We start from the raw sequence: 20,293 nt of genomic DNA, 5'->3' as shown, positions 1-20,293 counted from the left end.
TGCTCACTCAGTGTACACATACCCCCCCGTACAGATGGTGTACACACACACACACACACACACTCTGCGTGCTCACTCAGTGTACACATACCCCCCCGTACAGATGGTGTACACACACACACACACACACACACACACTCTGTGTGCTCGCTCAGTGTACACATACCCCCCTGTACAGATGGTTTACACACACACACACACACACACACACCCTGCGTGCTCGCTCAGTGTACACATATCACCCCGTACAGATGGTGTACACACACACTCTGCGTGCTCGCTCAGACTCGAACCTGTCGCATCCATACGCTCTCTCCTGCTCTCAGACACACTCCCGCAGCGCAGTGCTGTTAGCAGGTCCTCTGCAGTCCAGGCCAGCTCCTCCCATTCCCCCCAGACACCCTCTCCTAACAGTCTCCCTCTCACAGCCCCGCGTGCTTTGAAGTAACGAAGCTCTTTTCCTCTCTGCTTTCTGCAGGTCTCTCCTTCTACACCCGAGTACTTGAAAACTGCGAGGATGAGGCCAGGTTTGATGAGGTAAGAGACAAGCCGTTCTTCAGGCCAATTGACTTCTCACCGTTTGGTTTGCAGGGATGGGTTGGGGTTTTTTTTTTAAATAATTCTCTTCCTGTTCAAACTTTAAGACCCTCTGAAATGTATTTCCCCCCTTATTATAATGCATTAAGAACACATATTAAGCCATAAAGCTGTAACCATGGTATCAAGTTCGTAGTTGTGTACAAATGCAGAGCTCTTTCGCTGATTCCCCCTCATGTCAAGTCCCTGGGTAGAGATGCAGAGCTCCCTTTGCTGACCTACTCTGACAGCAGACCAGGTGGATCCTATCAGCTCCATCCCAAGAGTGTAAGTGGACTTGATTTGTCTGTCTGAGGCAAAGATGATTAGGGAGGGGCCCTGCAGAGAAAACAAAACTAGTTACAGCTGGTGAGCTTAAATTGATGTATGTCTTTTGGTTGTGGCCAGTTGTTTCTCTGCCCCAAGGGTTTTCCCCTGGACGGTGGCATAGGTGGTCTATAGTTCAACATGCTTGGAGGTTTCTGAGATAGTGGCTGCAATGCATTCAGTGTGCTGATCACTCCCAGACCTTTCTGATATTTACACTGTGTTATAGCCATGTTGGTCCAAGGATACTCGAGAGAGAAGGTGGGTGAGGTACTATTTGTTATCGGACCCACTTCTGTTGGTGATAGAGACATGCTTTCGAGCCTAGACAAGAAGAGCTCTGGGTAGCTCAAAAGCTTGTCTCTTTCACCAACAGAAGTTGGTCCAATAAGACACTCCCAGCATTCCAGTGGAAATGGATCCCAAAGAGGTTTTCCTGTGCCAATCTGATCAGTGCTGGTGCATTTGGGGAATGACTCTCTAAAGAAAAGATCCCCACTGTTTGCACTGAAAGGGCATGAAAAATATTGCTGTCGGGACTGGATTTTGCAAACCTTGCTGGACATGCACTTTGCCTTTCCTAGACTTTAATTGCATAAAAGGGAGAAAATTCGAAGTTTAAGAGTCTCAGAGCAAATGCCTTAGGCTCTCCATCACAACAGGGCCTGTTTTCACATGCTCATGCAACCCCACGCAGCATTAGAAGTGTTTATTTCTTTTGGCCTGAACGTCCAGTTTTATTGACCTCAGATTCTCAATGCGGCACTTGGAAAGGATGTGAAAGAGCAATTGGATGTCAGAGGGTTTGTGGTTTTAAAAGGTAGCTTTCTCTTAAACGCTGGTAGCAGAAATATTTGGCGAACAGTGACATAACATCACAGATAAGCATGGACTAAAGATAGCACCAGCATGTCGCACTGAAAAAGAAAACGTGAATTAAAAAGAGAGCGGGTGTTTCCTTTGATTTCTACTGTATCGTTTACAGAAGATAAACTGCACGAGGGGGTTGAGAGAGACACCTTGAAACTCTTTAACCTTTTAGAGCTGTTCAGTTCATCTGTGACGATCTGGTTTTATTTCAGAGACCGTCACAATCCAAGTTACAATAACTGCTACTGGGATACTTTGAGTGTTGCTTCATTGAGTCTGTACCTGTCTGTGCTTCTGCTGCTGTGCTGGAGAAACAAAATGTTTATTATTGTTTGTTAAGGATTTGTGTTTCCATAGTACCTGGGAACCTTAGTCATGGACCAGGGCCCCACTGTGGTAGGTGTTGTACAAACCCAGAACAAAGAGACGGTCCCTGCTCTAAGAAGCTTACAATCTAAGTTTAAGGGTATGTCTTAGATAAGCGATCGATTTATCGGGGATCGATATGTCGCATCGCATTAAGACGCAATATATCGATCCCCGAACGCGCTCCCCGTTGACTCCGGAACTCCACCGGAGCGAGCGGCGGTAGCGGAGTCGACGGCGGAGCCACGGCCGTCGATCCCGCGCCGTGTGGACCCCAGGTAAGTCGAGCTAAGATACTTGGACTTCAGCTACGTTATTCACGTAGCTGAAGTTGCGTATCTTAGATCGATCCTCCCCCTCCCCCAGTGTAGACCAGCCCTAAGACAAGAGACAACAGATGAAGACAGACAGACAGGCGGGGGGATGACCAGGAAACAAAGCGGGTGCATTGGTTGGCAGTGGTCTCGGCACCCCAGCTACTTCACTGTTGTCTAGTTTTGTCCAGGCAGCAGGGCAAAGGAGAGTCGGCAGGAGGAGGATGTCGTTTGGTGGATGGTTACGGGGAGCGGGGGAGAGACAGCCCTTGGAAATGTAACGGGTGGGTGATGGGCGTCGATAGCGAAGGAGAGAGGACGGGAAGGGTGGGTTAGACAGAGAAGGGCTTTCAAAGGGAAGACCAGCAGCTTGATGCGCTAGGGAAGGCGGAGCCATTGGAGGATGCAAAGGGTGGACTGTAGCATAGGCTCGTCCCTTGAAATGTCCCTGCCGGAGAAGGAGGACGCTCTGAGGGTTGACGCTCTGAGGGTTAACGCTCTGGACTAGGACTTGAGAGCTAACCCTGGCTCTGCTACACACGCCGTAGGGCAAGTCCCTCAGGTACGTCTACACTGCAGGAAAAAACCCCATGGCGCCAAGTCCCAGACTCTGTGCGGGGGGAGGATCTCAGAGGCCAGGCTCCAGCCTGAGCCTGAACATCCACACTGCAATTTTTAGCCCAGCAGACCCGGGCCAGCCACGGGTATTTCATTGCAGTGTAGACGGACCTCGGTCTTGCCGAGCCTCAGTCTCCCCATGTAAAATGGGGGAAACAGGACTTCCCGCCCGCTCGGGGCTGGGGTAAGGCTAAATCCCTCCATTGAGGTTTCAGCTGCTCAGGTGCTATAGTGGGGAGCAGCACCGAAAAGCCTCGCCGTGATCTCCGGGGTGCAGAGCTGGCCGTGACCCCACGGTTCAGGCTGTATTATTGATTTCCCTTGGATAATACTTAGCACTTACCGTGTGCTTCACAAAGATGGGTCGGTCCGGCTCGGGCTTTCCAAAGGATCTGCTCTAGCCCAACCGAGTTCTGGGCTTCACGCGGGGTTCCCTGGGGGAGGTTCTCGGGCTGGTCTCATACCGGAGGCCAGCGTAGATGCCCCTCAGAGTCCCCTCTGGCCTTGAAATCGGTATCTGAACAATGAGGACAGTCACTTGTTCAAGGCCATCCCACCAGCGAGTGGCCCTCTGGGCTGTGGCAGGTTGGCACTGCCCGCTCTGAAGGCTGCGTGGGGCTGTCTTCACCGCTGCTGTTACCCGCACTAGCTGGATTCAAAGGAGAACCCGTGAGTGTTTGCTAGGCACCCTGTAACTTAGTGTCAGAGTGAACGGAGAGTCAGTGCTACTGACCCACCCTGACAGCCAGACCAGCTGGTCTCATTAGCACCAGGCAGGAAGAGGCAAGATGGAGCTAGGAGGTGCCTTGGACAGGTACTGTAATCATCCCACTCAGAAAGAAGTTAGGAGGCGAAGGGTTATGTCTGTAAGTATGGCACAGTCCTGTCTTAGGGCTTTGGTACTTGATGGATAGAGGGAAATCCCAGGGAGGGAGGAAGCGGAGGAGTGAGTTTTGACAACATGCGTTGTGCTTGGGCCGTGTTGGGTTGAGTGGGGACCCCATCACAGCCCCCTTGCAGGAGCCACAGTGAAGGAATTGCAGCCATCGACCCATGTCACTTAGCACTTAGTTACTCCTTGCACATAATGGTTCTCAAACTGTGGACTCAGGGTTGCGGGGACCAAATCCTGGTGGTGTCCTCTTCCATTGGAGCGAGAGGCTCACCCCAGAGCCCACCCATCCGACCCACCCTTCTTGAGATCCCAAAATGGTACATGTCAAGCCTAGTGGGTTGCCATGGCAACGGGCATGCAATGCCTAGGTAAACAGCAGAAGGAAATATTTCAGACCCGACTAGAGAGAATCTCTCGCACGAAGTGGGCTGCAGAAGGGAACGAGATAATCCAGGGATCTCCGAGCACAGAAGACTGAGCCTACCACATCCCCGCGTGGTGGGCTAATCCCCATATTGCAGATGCGGAAACTGAGATGCAGAACATGGTTAAGTGACTTGCCCAAGGTCACGCAGGGAGTCAGTGGCAGGACTGGGACAAGAATTGAGTAGTTACTAGGTCACAACCCCTGCTTGTAATCGTCAGGCACTCCCTCTTTGATTAGGTGGATCTGTGGTAGCCACCCTCTCCCTTTCCAAGACTAGGGGAGATGCTCAGAGGGCAGCACCGTCACAGTCAGGGGCTGGCTGGTTTAACAAAATGAAGTCCAAAAATACCACTCTTAAAGCAGAATCATTGTGGGGAAGCCATTCGGATTAACGGGGTGCAAATGTCCATGGATCTGAAATGAGGCCATTTATTACAATGCTGATAATGTGCATTAATGGAGCAGCCTCCATCCCAAAATGTTGTGCAAATGAAATACAAGGATCCTTTCCCCCACCACAGAGATGCTGCCCCCTCTGAGGTGGGACAGGGCAGCTGTCCAACAGGGCACAGCAGCACTTATTAGTTTCATATAGTGCCAGAGGTGTGCATGGCGCTGTACAGACCCACTACGAGCGCCACACCCCAGCTCTGAGACTCTTCTGATCTCAAATAGATATAAGACCGCAAAGGATAGAAATAGACAAGTGTCAGGAATGGGATATGGAAGGCCAAGGACCCTAAAAGAGAAAGATGGTGAGAAAAGCTTATTGTTGTGTATGGTGTAATACCCCTCCACAATGTGTGTCATGGCCCCATCGAGCAGTTAGTCCATATAGAGGATAATGGCCTACTACTGTTACCAGCTAATGGACTTAACCCTTTGGCTCCACTCCTGATGGTGCTGGAATTCAAATCCTCTGATGATCTGTGCCAGGCTGGGAGTGGGGGGATGTTACATACACATCTAGTTATTCCCTTTGATTGTAATAGTGTGGGCAGATGGCGTCTGGAGGGAAGGCTGGGGGGCAAGGTACCGACGGGAAGCTAGTGGAAAGAAGGGTGTTTGGAGGAGGAATCCCACTGCATAGCGGTTTAGGCCAGGAAGAGAAGGACACCACCGTTCCCAATAGAAATGACAGGACGAGTTTTCAGAGGTAAATTGGAATGTCCCAGAATGGAATGTAGCCGGGGCGCCAGAGGGTAACCCCTCAACTCCCAGATAAAGTGTCATGGGATCTTGAGTGACGCCATGACTTTAGGACAGTCTTGGACTCAGCCCGTCAAAGATGCCTCCCCCATCACAGCGCCCCCTAGCAGCACCCTTGGGTATCGGCTCACTGACTCAGAAGGAGGAACGCCAGCTAGTGTCTAACACCACTTACAGCAGCACCCCGGGTGCTCCTGGGAGGTCGCCCACCCGAATGCTGACCAGGTTGGCGGAGGTCAGGCTCCAAGGTGAGAAGATTGTGGAGCCCTGCACGCAGGAGACGCAGAGAATGGTACAAAAAGGGTGTTGCTCGGAGCGTGTCTACACACACAGTTTGCATCCATTTAACCTAAATCGGTGCAGACCCCTGTGTGGACGCTCTCATATTGGTGTCAGACTGGTTATATCTGTTCAGCTTGTGCCTGTGAATTGATCAACGCAAGCTGGGTTTCAATCAGTTTAATGCTGCATCAGTGTAACTAAATCACACCTGTAATTCTGCGTGCAGACCGGGCCTTGGGCTTGTGCTTGGCTCCTCTGCTAGGAGGATGCTGGGAGCAATAGAAATCCATGCGGGGACACAGAAGACGCTTGAGGCAGGGCGTTCCTGAAGACGAGACACACTTGCAGGAGGAAGCGTAGCTGGGAACGGGCGGGGGGACCGCGTGAATAGCACAAGCTGTGGCTTAGCTCTGCCCTGCTCCCGTCTCCAAGTGAGCTCTCTCCCTGAGCCCTTCCTCTTCCTCGTTATTTATTCAGATCCGTCTGTCATGGGCTGGGGATGGAGGAGGAGAAAGAGCAGGGCTTGGGGGACTTTCACACACGCACACAAAAGGCCTGAGCCACGTAATCCACCAGCTCCACACACAGACATGCCCGCCAGCTACGGCGCGTGGGCGATGCGCTAGGAACTTGGCGTGTGCAGGATCGGGGGCGGAGGGGTGTCTGCCAGCCCGGGGGCATGGAGACGTCCTCGGGAGCTGCTCGCTGGGGGACAAGCGCTGTGCTGTTTGGGAGCTGACTAGGATCAGCTGCAGGCAGGGGAGGATTTCTCTAGGGCTCAAGGAGGCATCAGGGAGTTCGGATCTCTTGTCTGGAGCAGAGTCCTACCCCACCATGGCTGGAAACCTTCCCTCATCTGCACTGTGTGTGTCACCCGTGTCGCTGGCCTCCCTTCCACTAGGCCTGGCCTGGAATGCCGGGCCGGGGACGATCAGGGACACCAGTGCGTCTCCGCAGGGCGAGAGGAGGCAGGAGGGTGGTGGTGGAAGAGACGGCGGGAGGGTCCCAGAGCTGGGAGGTGGGTCGGTCTCTAGGGGGATGAATCGGCAGCAGGACCTGGCTGTCGTGCCGTGTGGGGGAGGAACTGAGGTGCAGTGTAGCCCCCCTCATTTGGCTTGGCTTGAATAGTTTGCTGGGAGGAGGCGATGACCTGGGGAGACTGAGCTGAGCACCTGGGTCGCTGAGAAACAAGGTGGTAAAATGCTGCACCAGGCCTGGGGCATTTGCTGGTGCCTAAAGCCCGCTGAATGATTCTTCCCCGGGAGGCTCCCACAGAAGCGACGGGAGCAGGGCTGGGGTTTCAGACCCGCAGGATGGGCTCTCCCCACCTGCCTGGTTTTGTGTGTCATTAGCCACTGCCGCGGCGCCCGGTCTCTGCCAAGGACAGCCTGGCATGGAGCCGCTGACCTCTGACCGCGTTATAGGCGTCAGTGCCCGGCAGCGCCGTGTCCTCTTTGAGCTTCGGCCCCGGAGCACAGCATGGCTAGCCAGCCGCCCTGCTCTGACCTGCCGTCCCCAGCAGACTGAGGGTGCCGCAGTGCAGAGGATGGACGTGGTGTGGAAGAGTCTGTCTGTCCATCTGTGTGCATGAGAGCTGGTTCAGGGGGTTTCTTTGGCCTTCTGGTGCCCCTCTGCACGGGGTGAATTTCACCCTTCCAACCCGGGCTAGGTGCAAGGACCAGATCTGAATTAATCTGTCTTCCGACAGGTCAGGGATCAAAAATCTCTGGCTCTACATCATCCAATTGCCCCTCTGCTCCGTTACCCCAATGGTTTAGCCCAGCCTAGCTTTTAACGTCTCTCATTTTGGGAAAGCTATTCCACAGCCCGGCAGCTCCCATCAGGAGGAAGTTGTCCCTGGTGTTCATCCGTTTGCTCATTATGGCTTTGAGGCTGGAAAGTGCTGAGTGTGCTGGCCCCAATCCAGCACAGCTGGTGTCTTGTGTGCTTAGAAGTTAAACACGTGCTAGGTCCATTGGCTTCTTAAGCTAAGCAGGTACTGACCAGGGCTGGGCTGCAAGATTGTCCCATCAGCCTGGGTTCTAATCCCTTGGATCACACAAACCTCCCCCCTCCGTGATGTTTACACCTTCCAGGTTAGCCTCTTCCCCTCCCCCCCCCCGTCCCTACTGGAGCTGTCACTCAGCCAAACTAGACGTATTCAGCAGCTCATCAGTTAATCCCTCCAGCCCCATGATCATTGGTACACAGTGACAGCTTTGTGGTCCAGATAGACCTGCAGAGATCCCAGGGCTCTCTGATTGCCCAGCCGGTACTAGGCATAAATACCCACCCAGAATGGTTTGCGTTGGGTTGGGTCTACCTCCTTTTCTAGGTTTGCTTGGTAAGCCCTGCTTTGAAAGAACCCACAAAGCTCCGTCCAGCCGTGGAAGAGCCAGGAGATGGCAGCAAGGGAGAGGATAAAAATTCCCCCCTTCTGGGGGGTTGACTTCTGGACATCTAGTGGTTCAGATAGACAAGCGCTGATCTGAGTCACTGAGCCAGACTGCTCCTCTCTCCGGTGAGGTAACCATACACCAGCCCAGACAAGGAATTTTATAAAGAGCACCTAAATCAGGGCTCTCCTGAATTGGCCGCTCCTGCAAGTGTTGAGAGACGGGTGGACTTTAAACACAGGACCAGGAGTCAGGAACGCCTGGGGTCTGACATCGGAGACTTTAATCACCCTGATATCTGCTGGGAGAGCAATACAGCGGTGCACAGGCAATCCAGGAAATTTTTGGATAGTGTAGGGGACAATTTCCTGGTGCAAGTGCTGGAGGAACCAACTAGGGGCAAAGCTTTTCTTGACCTGCTACTCACAAACAGGGAAGAACTAGTAGGGGAAGCAAAAGTGGGTGGGAACCTGGGAGGCAGTGACCATGAGATGGTCGAGTTCAGGATCCTGACACAAGGAAGAAAGAGAGCAGCAGAATACAGACCCTGGACTTCAGAAAAGCAGACTTTGACTCCCTCAGGGAACAGATGGGCAGGATCCCCTGGGAGAATAACATGAAGGGCAAAGGGGTCCAGGAGAGCTGGCTGTATTTTAAAGAATCCTTATTGAGGTTGCAGGAACAAACCATCCCGATGTGTAGAAAGAATAGTAAATATGGCAGGCGACCAGCTTGGCTAAACAGTGAAATCCTTGCTGATCTTAAACGCAAAAAAGAAGCTTACAAGAAGTGGAAGATTGGACAAATGACCAGGGAGGAGTATAAAAATATTGCTCAGGCGTGCAGGAGTGAAATCAGGAAGGCCAAATCACACTTGGAGTTGCAGCTAGCAAGGGAAGTTAAGAGTAACAAGAAGGGTTTCTTCAGGTATGTTAGCAACAAGAAGAAAATCAAGGAAAGTGTGGGCCCCTTACTGAATGAGGGGGGCAACCTAGTGACTGAGGATGTGGAAAAAGCTAATGTACTCAATGATTTTTTTGCCTCTGTCTTCACGCACAAGGTCAGCTCCCAGATTGCTGCACTGGGCAGTACAGCATGGGGAGAAGGTGACCAACCCTCTGTGGAGAAAGAAGTGGTTAGGGACTATTTAGAAAAACTGGACGTGCACAAGTCCATGGGGCCGGATGCGCTGCATCCGAGGGTGCTAAAGGAGTTGGCGGGTGAGATTGCAGAGCCATTAGCCATTATTTTTGAAAACTCATAGCGATCAGGGGAGGTCCCAGATGACTGGAAAAAGGCTAATGTAGTGCCCATCTTTAAAAAAGGGAAGAAGGAGGATCCGGGGAACTACAGGCCAGTCAGCCTCACCTCAGTCCCTGGAAAAATCATGGAGCAGGTCCTCAAGGAATCAATTATGAAACATTTAGAGGAGAGGAAAGTGATCAGGAACAGTCAGCATGGATTCACGAAGGGGAAGTCGTGCCTGACTAACCTAATTGCCTTCTATGATGAGATAACTGGCTCTGTGGATGAGGGGAAAGCAGTGGATGTGTTATTCCTTGACTTTAGCAAAGCTTTTGATACGGTCTCCCACAGTATTCTTGCCGCCAAGTTAAAGAAGTATGGGCTGGATGAATGGACTGTAAGGTGGATAGAAAGCTGGCTAGATCGTCGGGCTCAACGGGTAGTGATCAATGGTTCCATGTCTAGTTGGCAGCCGGTTTCAAGCGGAGTGCCCCAAGGGTCGGTCCTGGGGCCGATTTTGTTTAATATCTTTATTAATGATCTGGAGGATGGTGTGGACTGCACTCTCAGCAAGTTTGCAGATGACACTAAATTAGGAGGCGTGGTAGATACACTAGAGGGTAGGGATCGGATACAGAGGGACCTAGACAAATTAGAGGATTGGGCCGAAAAAAACCTGATGAGGTTCAACAAGGACAAGTGCAGAGTCCTGCACTTAGGACGGAAGAATCCCATGCACTGCTACAGACTAGGGACCGAATGGCTAGGTAGCAGTTCTGCAGAAAAGGACCTAGGGGTCACAGTGGACGAGAAGCTGGATATGAGTCAACAGTGTGCTCTTGTTGCCAAGAAGGCTAACGGCATTTGGGGCTGTATAAGTAGGGGCATTGCCAGCAGATCGAGGAACGTGATCGTTCCCCTTTATTCGACATTGGTGAGGCCTCATCTGGAATACTGTGTCCAGTTTTGGGCCCCACACTACAAGAAGGATGTGGAAAAATTGGAAAGAGTCCAGCGGAGGGCAACAAAAATGATTAGGGGTCTGGAGCACATGACTTATGAGGAGAGGCTGAGGGAACTGGGATTGTTTAGTCTGCAGAAGAGAAGAATGAGGGGGGATTTGATAGCAGCCTTCAACTACCTGAAGGGGGGTTCCAAAGAGGATGGAGCTCGGCTGTTCTCAGTGGTACCAGATGACAGAACAAGGAGCAATGGTCTCAAGTTGCAGTGGGGGAGGTCCAGGTTGGATATCAGGAAAAACTATTTCACTAGGAGGGTGGTGAAGCACTGGAATGGGTTACCTAGGGAGGTGGTGGAGTCTCCTTCCTTGGAGGTTTTTAAGGCCCGGCTTGACAAAGCCCTGGCTGGGATGATTTAGTTGGAATTGGTCCTGCTTTGAGCAGGGGGTTGGACTAGATGACCTCTTGAGGTCCCTTCCAACTCTGATATTCTATGATTCTATGATTCCAATATTTCCATGTTTGGTTTTGTCCCCAATTGTTCTTTGCATGGAATGAAAAATTTTGATTCAATGTTTTGGCTCAGTTCAGCATTAAACTGTGTCTGCCTGAACCATCACAAAGCCTCCTGGGAGCTGTAGTTCAGCTATCTCCTGCCATCATTCTTCCCGTGAGCTGGACTATGGCCTTGTCTTCACTTACCGGAGGGTCTGGCGGCAGGCAATCGATGTTCTGGGATCGATTTATCGCGTCTGGTTAAGACGCGATAAATCGATCCCGGATCGATCCCGGAAGTGCTCGCCGTCGACGCCAGTACTCCAGCTCGCCGAGAGGAGTACGTGGCATCGACGGGGGAGCCTCCCTGCCGCGTCTGGACCCGCGGTAAGTTCGGACTAAGGTACTTCAAATTCAGCTACGGTATTAACGTAGCTGAATTTGCGTACCTTAGTCCGAAGTAGGGACTTAGTGGGGACCAGGCCTATATCTCCCATGATGCACTATAGCCTCCCCGATGCATCATGGGAGATGTAATCCAGTCAGGAAGCCCAGGCCTTCAGTGTGAATAGGGGCAGGAGATGCCTGAACTAAAATTCCCATAAAGCACCGTGGCAGCTCAGCCACAGATTAAGGCTGCACTGACCCAACACAAAACAAAATATTTGATTTCAGTTTTCCGCAACAGAAAAATTTCTGCAAAATTGTCATTTTTCTGTGGAAAATTTCAGTTTTGGGAGAGTCCCAAACCATTTTGACAGAGAATTCTCAGCTTTACTTTATTGTGGTCTACTGGACTGAGCGGGGATTCTGAAGACAGCGGGCAAAGCATGTAACCCTCTCTGTGCCTCGACTTCCGCCGCTGCAGAAATGGGGTTGATGGTCCCGCCCCATCTTTGCAAATCGTTTTGTGATCTGTGGATGAGAAGTGCTGTACAAAGTGTTTATTATTAATCCTGCCACATGCTGGGAGGATTATTTTTATGCCCAGCACTGCAAAGCCGGAGACTGAAAGACGGCAAAGCACTGAAGTGCTGCTTACATTCCATGTGTTTATCATAGGTAAAATTACATGGCCACCATTACCTTTGTTTCTGAGCGCTTCACACTCTTTCATTTAATTCTTGATTTAGTCCTAAGTGGAGCACAGGATCTGGTCCAAGAGGTGAATATAGCTGGACCGGTTGGTAATAGTGACCAGAATATAATTAAATTTAATATCCCTGTGGCAGGAAAAACACCACAGCGGCCCAACACGGTAGCATTTAATTTCAGAAAGGGGAACTACACAAAAACGAGGTTCGTTAAACAGAAATTAAAGGGTACAGCGCCAAAAGTGAAAGCTCTGCAAGCTGCCTGGAAACTTTTTAAAGACACCATAATAGAGGCTCAACTTAAATGTACCCCCCAAATTAAAAAACATAGTAAGAGAGCCAAAAAAGAGCCAACGTGGCTACGCAACAAAGTAAAAGAAGCAGTGAGAGGCAAAAAGACATCCTTTAAAAAGTGGAAGTTAAATCCTAGTGAGGAAAATGGAAAGGAGCATGAACCCTGGTTACAAAGGCCAAAAAAGAATTGGAGGAACAGTTAGCCAAAGACTCAAAAAGTAATAGCACATTTTTTTGAAGTACATCAGAAGCAAGAAGCTGCTAAACAACCCATGGGGCCACTGGACGATCGAGATGCTAAAGGAGCACTCAAGGACGATAAGGCCATTGGGGAGAAACTAAATGAATTCTTTGCATCAGTCTTCACGGCTGAGGATGTGAGGGAGATTCCCAAACCGGAGCCATTCTTTTTAGGTGACAGATCTGAGGAACTGTCTCAGATTGAGGTGTCATTAAAGGATTTTTTGGAACAAATTGATAAATTAAACAGCAATAAGTCACCAGGACCAGATGGTATCACCCAAGAGTTCTGAAGGAACTCACATGTGAAACTGCAGAACTACTAACTGTGGTATGTAACCTATCATTTAAATCAGCTTCTGTGCCCAATGACTGGAGGATAGCTAATGTGACGCCAATTTTTAAAAAGGGCTCCAGAAGCGATGCTGGCAATTACAGGCCTGTAACCCTGACTTCAGTACCGGGCAAACTGGTTAAAACTATAATAAAGAACAAAATTGTCAGACATACAGATGAACATAATTTCTTGAGGAAGAGTCAACATGGTTTTAGTAAAGGGAAATCATGCCTCACCAATCTACTAGAATTCTTTAAGGGGGTCAACAAGCATGTGGACCAAGGGTATCCAGTGGATATAGTGTACTTAGATTTTCAGAAAACCTTTGACAAGGTCCCTCACCAAAGGCTCTTACGCAAAGTAAGCTGTCATGGGATAAGAGGGAAGGTTCTCTCATGGATCGGTAACTGGTTAAAAGATAGGAAACAAAGGGTAGGAATAAATGGTCAGTTTTCAGAATGGAGAGAGGTAAATAGTGGTGTTCCCCAGGGGTCTGTACTGGGACCAGTCCTGTTCAACATATTCATCAATGATCTGGAAAAGGGGGTAAACAGTGAGGTGGCAAAATCTGCAGATGATACAAAATTACTAAAGATAGTTAAGACCCAGGCAGACTGAGAAGAGCTGCAAAAGGATCTCACAAAACTGTGTGACTGGGCAAGAAAATGGTAGATGAAATTCAATGTTGATAAATGCAAAGTAATGCACATTGGAAAACATAATTCCAACTAGACATATAAAATGATGGGGTCTGAATTAGCTGTTACCACTAAAGAAAGATCTTGGAGTCATTGTGGATAGGTCTCTGGAAACATCCACTCAATGTGCAGCGGCAGTCAAAAAAGCGAACAGAATGTTGGGAATAATTAAGAAAGGGATAGATAATAGGATAGAAAATATCATGTTGCCTCTGTATAAATCCATGGTACGCCCACATCTTGAATACTGTGTGCAGATGTAGTCGCCCCATCTCAAAAAAGATATATTGGAATTGGAAAAGGTTCAGAAAAGGGCACCAAAAATGATTAGGGGTATGGAACGGCTTCTGTATAAGAACATAAGAAAGGCCGTACTGGGTCAGACCAAAGGTCCATCTAGCGCAGTATCCTGTCTACCGACAGTGGCCAATGCCAGGTGCCCCAGAGGGAGTGGACCAACAGGCAATGATCAAGTGATCTCTCTCCTGCCATCCATCTCCATCCTCTGACAAACAGCGGCTAGGGACACCATTCCTTACCCATCCTGGCTAATAGCCATTAATGGCCTTAACCACCATGAATTTATCCCGTTCTCTTTTAAACGCTGTTATAGTCCTAGCCTTCACAACCTCCTCAGGTAAGGAGTTCCACAAGTTGACTGTGCGCTGCGTGAAGAAGAACTTCCTTGTATTTGTTTTAAACCTGCTGCCTATTAATTTCATTTGGTGACCCCTAGTTCTTGTATTATGGGAATAAGTAAATAACTTTTCCTTATCCACTTTCTCCACATCACTCATGATTTTATATACCTCTATCATATCCCCCCTTAGTCTCCTCTTTTCCAAGCTGAAGAGTCCTAGCCTCTTTAATCTCTCCTCATATGGGACCCGTTCCAGACCTCTAATCATTTTAGTTGCCCTTTTCTGAACCTTTTCTAGTGCCAGTATATCTTTTTTTAGATGAGGAGACCACATCTGTACGCAGTATTCGAGATGTGGGCGCACCATCGATTTATATAAGGGCAATAATATATTCTCAGTCTTATTCTCTAGCCCCTTTTTAATGATCCCTAACATCCTGTTTGCTTTTTTGACCGCCTCTGCACACTGCGCGGACATCTTCAGAGAACTATCCACAATGACTCCAAGATCTTTTTCCTGACTTTTTGTAGCTAAATTAGCCCCCATCATATTGTATGTATACTTGGGGTTATTTTTTCCAATGTGCATTACTTTACAGTTATCCACATTAAATTTCATTTGCCATTTTGTTGCCCAATCACTTAGTTTTGTGAGATCTTTTTGAAGTTCATCACAGTCTGCTTTGCTCTTAACTATCTTGAGCAGTTTAGTATGAGTAGAGATTAATAAGACTGGGACTTTTTAGCTTGGAAAAGAGATGACTAAGGGGAGATATGATAGAGGTCTATAAAATCATGACTGGTGTACAGAAAGTAGATAAGGAAGTGTTGTTTACTACTTCTCATAACACAAGAACTAGGGATCACCCAATGAAATTAATAGGTAGCGGGTTTAAAACAAACAAAAGGAAGTATTTCTTCACACAACGCACAGTCAACCTGTGGAACTCCTTGCCAGAGGATGTTGTGAAGGCCAAGACCATAACAGAGTTCAAAAGGAAACTAGATAAATTCATGGAGGATAGGTCCATCAGTGGCTATTAACCAGGATGGACAGGAATGGTGTCCCTAGCCTCTGTTTGCCAGAAGCTGGGAATGGGTGACAGGGGATGGATCACTTGATGATTCCCTGTTCTGTTCATTCCCTCTGGGGCACCTGGCATTGGCCACTGTCGGAAGACAGAATACTGGGCTAGATGGACCTTTGGTCTGACCCAGTAGGGCCAGTCTTATGATCTTATGTTCATGTATTTATGCTCACAATACCCCTGTGAGGTAGGGCAGTGCTCTGGTTCCCATTGTACAGAAGGGAAACTGAGGCACAGAGCCACTGAGGGTGTATCAACACTTGGAGCTAAGGGCGTGACTCCACGCTTGAGGAGACATACTTTTGCTAGTTGTCATTGCACTGATGTGCTAAAACCAGTAGTGACACCGCGATAGCACAGGAGGCAAAGAGAGAGGCTGGCTGCCCCGAGTACAAACCCACTCAGACCCTATGAGTAGAGTACGTATCCTCGAGCTGGGAATCTCACCCCCAGCTCCAAGTGGGGACACGCCCTGTGTGACTTGTCCACATTCACACAGGAAACCGGTGGTGGAGCAAGGAATTGAATCCGGATCTCTCCCTAAGCACTGGCCCATCCTACCTCTACCATGCTAGCAAAAGAAACACAATGCCATGCAGACCCGTTTGACTGCTGACCTTAATGCAATGGGGCTGGGGGGGGGGGGGCGTAATCTTGGTGTGAGTCAGTCAGCATCTGTCCTGGACTCTTCAAAGCTAATTAGCTAACGCAAGTGCCCATGAGAAGCAGGTATTACACTGGGCTGTGTATATACTGGTGACTGAATGTCATTCCTAGCGGGCTAATTTCATTGCCAGTCATTATCCTGCTTTGTGTGTCACATCAAACAATGGGCAGAGGAGAAGACGCTCTCCTGATCTGTTTACACGTCTCATTAGCGCTGCGAGGCTCAGCAGGGATTTGGAGGGGGAAGCTATTCCTGGCACATTGAAAATGAATTCGTACTGCCAGCGAAGGCAAAGGAAACGTGCTAGTTGCAATAGTGAATGCGGAGCAGTTGGCTCTAGCAACCAGAGCCAGCTCCCACTCTGCAGCCTGCAGTGCAGGGGAGGAGAACGTTATGTAAGGTTTGTAGCACAGAAGATTTATGTAACATCTCAGATACACTGCCAGGGACCGCTGACAAGGAGCACACAGGACGCACAGTTCCTGTTCCAGCCAGTGCCTTCCCTTCGTGATACTCAGCACTGTAACTCTCCCCCAGTACCAAAACAATCTGTCCTCAAGCTCTTGTGTTCTGCCATGCCCGGGGCTCGCTGGTCACATGCCCTGTCCTGCTGGCCCTCTGATTTCATCCCATCTGGCTCCCGCAACCTACGTAGCTCCGCCTCTGTAAGCATTGCTGCAATACCCCCTCCCACCACAAGGAGGACTGTTACAGGGGGAAGTTTTGCAATGTTGGGCAGCTCAGTACTTGGACAGGAAAATCTGTGGCAGTGTTTCTCAAACTGGGGTCACCGCTTGTGTAAGGAAAGCCCCTGGCGGGCCGGGCTGTTTACCTGACCTGTCCGCAGGTCTGGCCGCTCGCAGCTCCCACTGGCCGCGGTTCGCCGCTGCAGGCCAATGGGAGCTGCTGGAAACGGTGACTAGTACGTCCCTCGGCCCGTGCCGCTTCCAGCAGCTCCCATTGGCCCGGAGCAGCAAACCGTGGCCAGTGGGAGCCGCGATCGGCCGGACCTGCGGACGGGGCAGGTAAACAAACCAACCCGGCCTGCCAGGGACTTTCCCTACACAAGCGGCGACCCCAGTTTGAGAAACACTGATCTATGGGCATGCTAGTCCTCTCCCCTCTGTATAAGCCCGGGACTGATTCTCCAGCCTAGTGCTGGAGGGGTGAGAGGTATTTAATGACAAGGCCATTCCTCTGCACTGGCCTGTCCCCGAAGCCGGTCAGTAAGGAGAGAACACTCTGTCACCCGGGACGACAAACCGGCTTTACCGTCAGCCACCTGCGTGGAAGGGGAGGGGTGTTAATGGCTGGCGTCCCTTCTGCCTTTGGTCGCTGCTGAAGAAGGGCCCAGCGCCCAGTTCGGCAACCAGGCTGCGTGCTTAGCCGAGCTCCGCCGGGCAGCTCTCCCGTCATGCTCAGCGCTGGATGGGGGCGAGCCGGGGCACAGCAGCGAGGAAGGGCAGCTGGGTGGGTGGGAAGGCGTTGGGTTTAGGAATGAGAGAGACGGGGCATTTATAGAGGAGATGCATATGCCAGGATTGGAGCAGGAGGCTGGGGTGTTGGATCGGGTACCTGGGAAACACGCTGCTTGCTTGCTTGTGTAACTCACACACCTCCTGGGTGTGGCGCTTTGTCCCATCTAGTGGCACCAAGACCACTTAGAGAGAGAGATTAAGTCTGCCACACCCTTAGCTAAGGGCCATGTGGCTCCACAGGTGCCAGGTTCGATCCTGCCTGCCGCCGACTGGGGTCTGTCAGTGTTACACTTGCTTGATCTCGTGAGTAGCATTTAGGTTTAACCCTCATTATAAGAGGGAAAGTTAGATGCTGGCTAGAACCAAGGCCAGGCCAGGCAGTCACGGCTGACGCGTCCACGCATGGCTCTGCCGATGGCCTCAGTCCTGACTTGAAACCTCTGGGAAACGAACTTCAAGGGCCAAGTGCAGCAAAACCCCCAAGATCGTGGCTGCATTGGCAGAGCGACTCACTGAACGAGCCAAGCCTTTGAGTTCCTCTCTGGCTTCTAGGATTCTCTGAGTATTCAAGGCATGACTTGTGGGGGGGAGAATCAACCTCTCGTTTCAGCGTCTCTGGCACTATCTGCCTTCTTTTCAAACCGGCATATGCAGCCCTGATTATTTATGAACCAGAAACCCCCAAAATGATGCTGTCCGGGTGAAATAGCAAAGACCCTGCAAAGAACAAAGCTGGGAAGTTCTTTGCCATCCAGCGCCCAGGCTGCTTTGTCAGCGATGGTCGCCTAGTCTCTTCCCCCTAGAGGGTCAGCATTTGCATCCTGCATCTCACGTAAAGTCCGGTGCATTGCGATGAGAGAATGCTGCTCAGCGTTTCAGCTCAGAGCCCGGGATGATGAACAAGTAAGGATTGTTGCATTCTGTCTGCAAGACACTATAGGGTTCGGATGCCCCCCTTGAACGAGGAGAGCTAATCAGGAATGAATTTCTCCTGCTACTTCTTAAAATCCCTCCCAAATCCACTCCCAGGCTGTACTTTGGCTGCTCCGAAGTTTTATAGTTTGTTGTTTTTGCTATTCATTTCTTAATAAATTATGCAAAACCTGTGTCTCTTTGAAGCACAGGAAAGATGAGCCCCTGGGTATTCCTGTGTGTAAACCGGGCTGCTTTGCTCGATCCAATGCGACTGGCAGAGGGGAAGGCTGCTGTGGTTAAAGCCCTAGATTTAGACTCTGGGTTCAGTTCCTGATCCTGCCCTGGGTCACCTTGGGCCTCGCTCTGTGCCTCAGTTTCCCGTTGGTAAAATTAGGATAATAAGCCTTTCCTCCCACCCTTTGACTGGCTTGTCTAGTCCGATTAGCTCTCTGTGGCACTGTCTCTTGTATGTACAGTGCCTAGATGTCAGGGCCCCAAATGTAAATAATAACAGAAGAGCACCCACTGATATAACAGCAGTTTACAATTTGAGAAGACCTCGTGGGTCATTCAACCCACCCCATGGCCTGGTCAGGAGGAGTCACTGCAGTAGCATTATCTGCCACACCTCATGATCAGAAGAGAACGTTCTTCAGGGTTAGGGTGTGTTTAGACTCCCTTGGATCTAAAATTCTCTGTAGGAAGGGATGCTTGGGAGGTTTGCCTTCACGCAGATAGATCCTTGGATTAAAGGCACCGTAGGAATGCAGCGTGATTAGACGGATTTGCGTTCCTGTAGCACTAATTCTTTGCAGTCCGTCTGTCTCTCATCTGAAAGCATTTCACAAACTTTAAGTGAGCCCCGCAATCTGCCTGGTGCAGATGGGTAAACTGAGGTGCAGGGAAGTGAAGTAACATGCCCACGGGGGCATAGCAAGTCGGGGAAAGAAATGAGAAAGGGGAACCTGAGAGTCCTGACTGTTCTCTCGCAGTCTCTGCTCTGTGGTTTGCACAGGCCTGGGACGTGACATAATGCTTTTCAAATGTATGGAGAGGTGAGAGCCTTTCCCCGAGGAGCTTAATCTGCAAAGAGACCAGACTTCCTGGAGAGCCAGGCAGATCTTGACTGCCAAGCCAGGAGATGGAGGAGTTTGCACCCATCCAGGGGGTCTCTTCAGAGGCTGTAGTGAGCAGTGGATAAAGAGGCTTTGGCAAATATGGCCGCCCCACACTAAGGGCTAGTTAGGACTACATGTTCACCTGGGGGAATAGGAGCCTTCCCTCCCCACACACACCTATCTCTGTGTGGGCTAATCAGATCTTGGGTCCAGGCACGTGTGGGAGCTGTGTGCCAGCTGGAGCAAGTGGGCGGGGACAGAAGGAGCCTTGGCTCCACCCCCTCGTTTGCTAGTCACTGCAGGGATCTAGAGTGAAGGCCAGCAGCACTACCCCGAATGGCACAAAGGGGGCAGCAGAGGGGGGACTACTTCTCCCTAAGCCACAGTTCCTTCTGCTCCTGGGGTGGAGAAGCCACGGACTGTCCCATACTATGGGCCGTGTCCTAGAACTGCAGCCTAACGCTAAATGTCTAGGATTGTATAGCATTTGTGAACCCTAATTCCAACTAACAGGAAATCCGCTCAGAGCAGGAGGCCCCGACCTTGTGTTCTTTGTTGCTCAATCAACTGATGGAAAAAAGGGGGGTCAAATGGGATGCAGGCCGTCACTGGCTGGGGACACCCCTCCTGGTTGCTGGGGAAATTGAGGTTGTCTAGGGCAGGGCGGAATGGTGCAACACGTGGCTACCTCTCATGTGAAGAGCTGTGGTGCATTGAAATCTGTAAAAATTACACACCGTCACTT

General features: G+C 50.3%; 1 protein-coding gene across 2 annotated transcripts in view; it reads left to right on the top strand.

Moving 5' to 3' along the window:
- Positions 1 to 20,293, top strand: part of OTOF (otoferlin) — a 202,241-nt gene that overhangs the window by 14,273 nt on the left and 167,675 nt on the right. For both annotated transcript variants that reach the window (XM_054024575.1, XM_054024576.1), the window contains exon 2: positions 479 to 537. In XM_054024575.1, the coding sequence (XP_053880550.1) occupies positions 479 to 537 (59 nt within the window). The remainder of the gene's footprint in view (positions 1 to 478; positions 538 to 20,293) is intronic.

This window comes from Malaclemys terrapin, chromosome 3, assembly GCF_027887155.1.
Source record: "Malaclemys terrapin pileata isolate rMalTer1 chromosome 3, rMalTer1.hap1, whole genome shotgun sequence".
Lineage (NCBI taxonomy): Eukaryota > Metazoa > Chordata > Testudines > Emydidae > Malaclemys > Malaclemys terrapin.
This window is presented reverse-complemented; position numbering and strand designations above follow the sequence as displayed.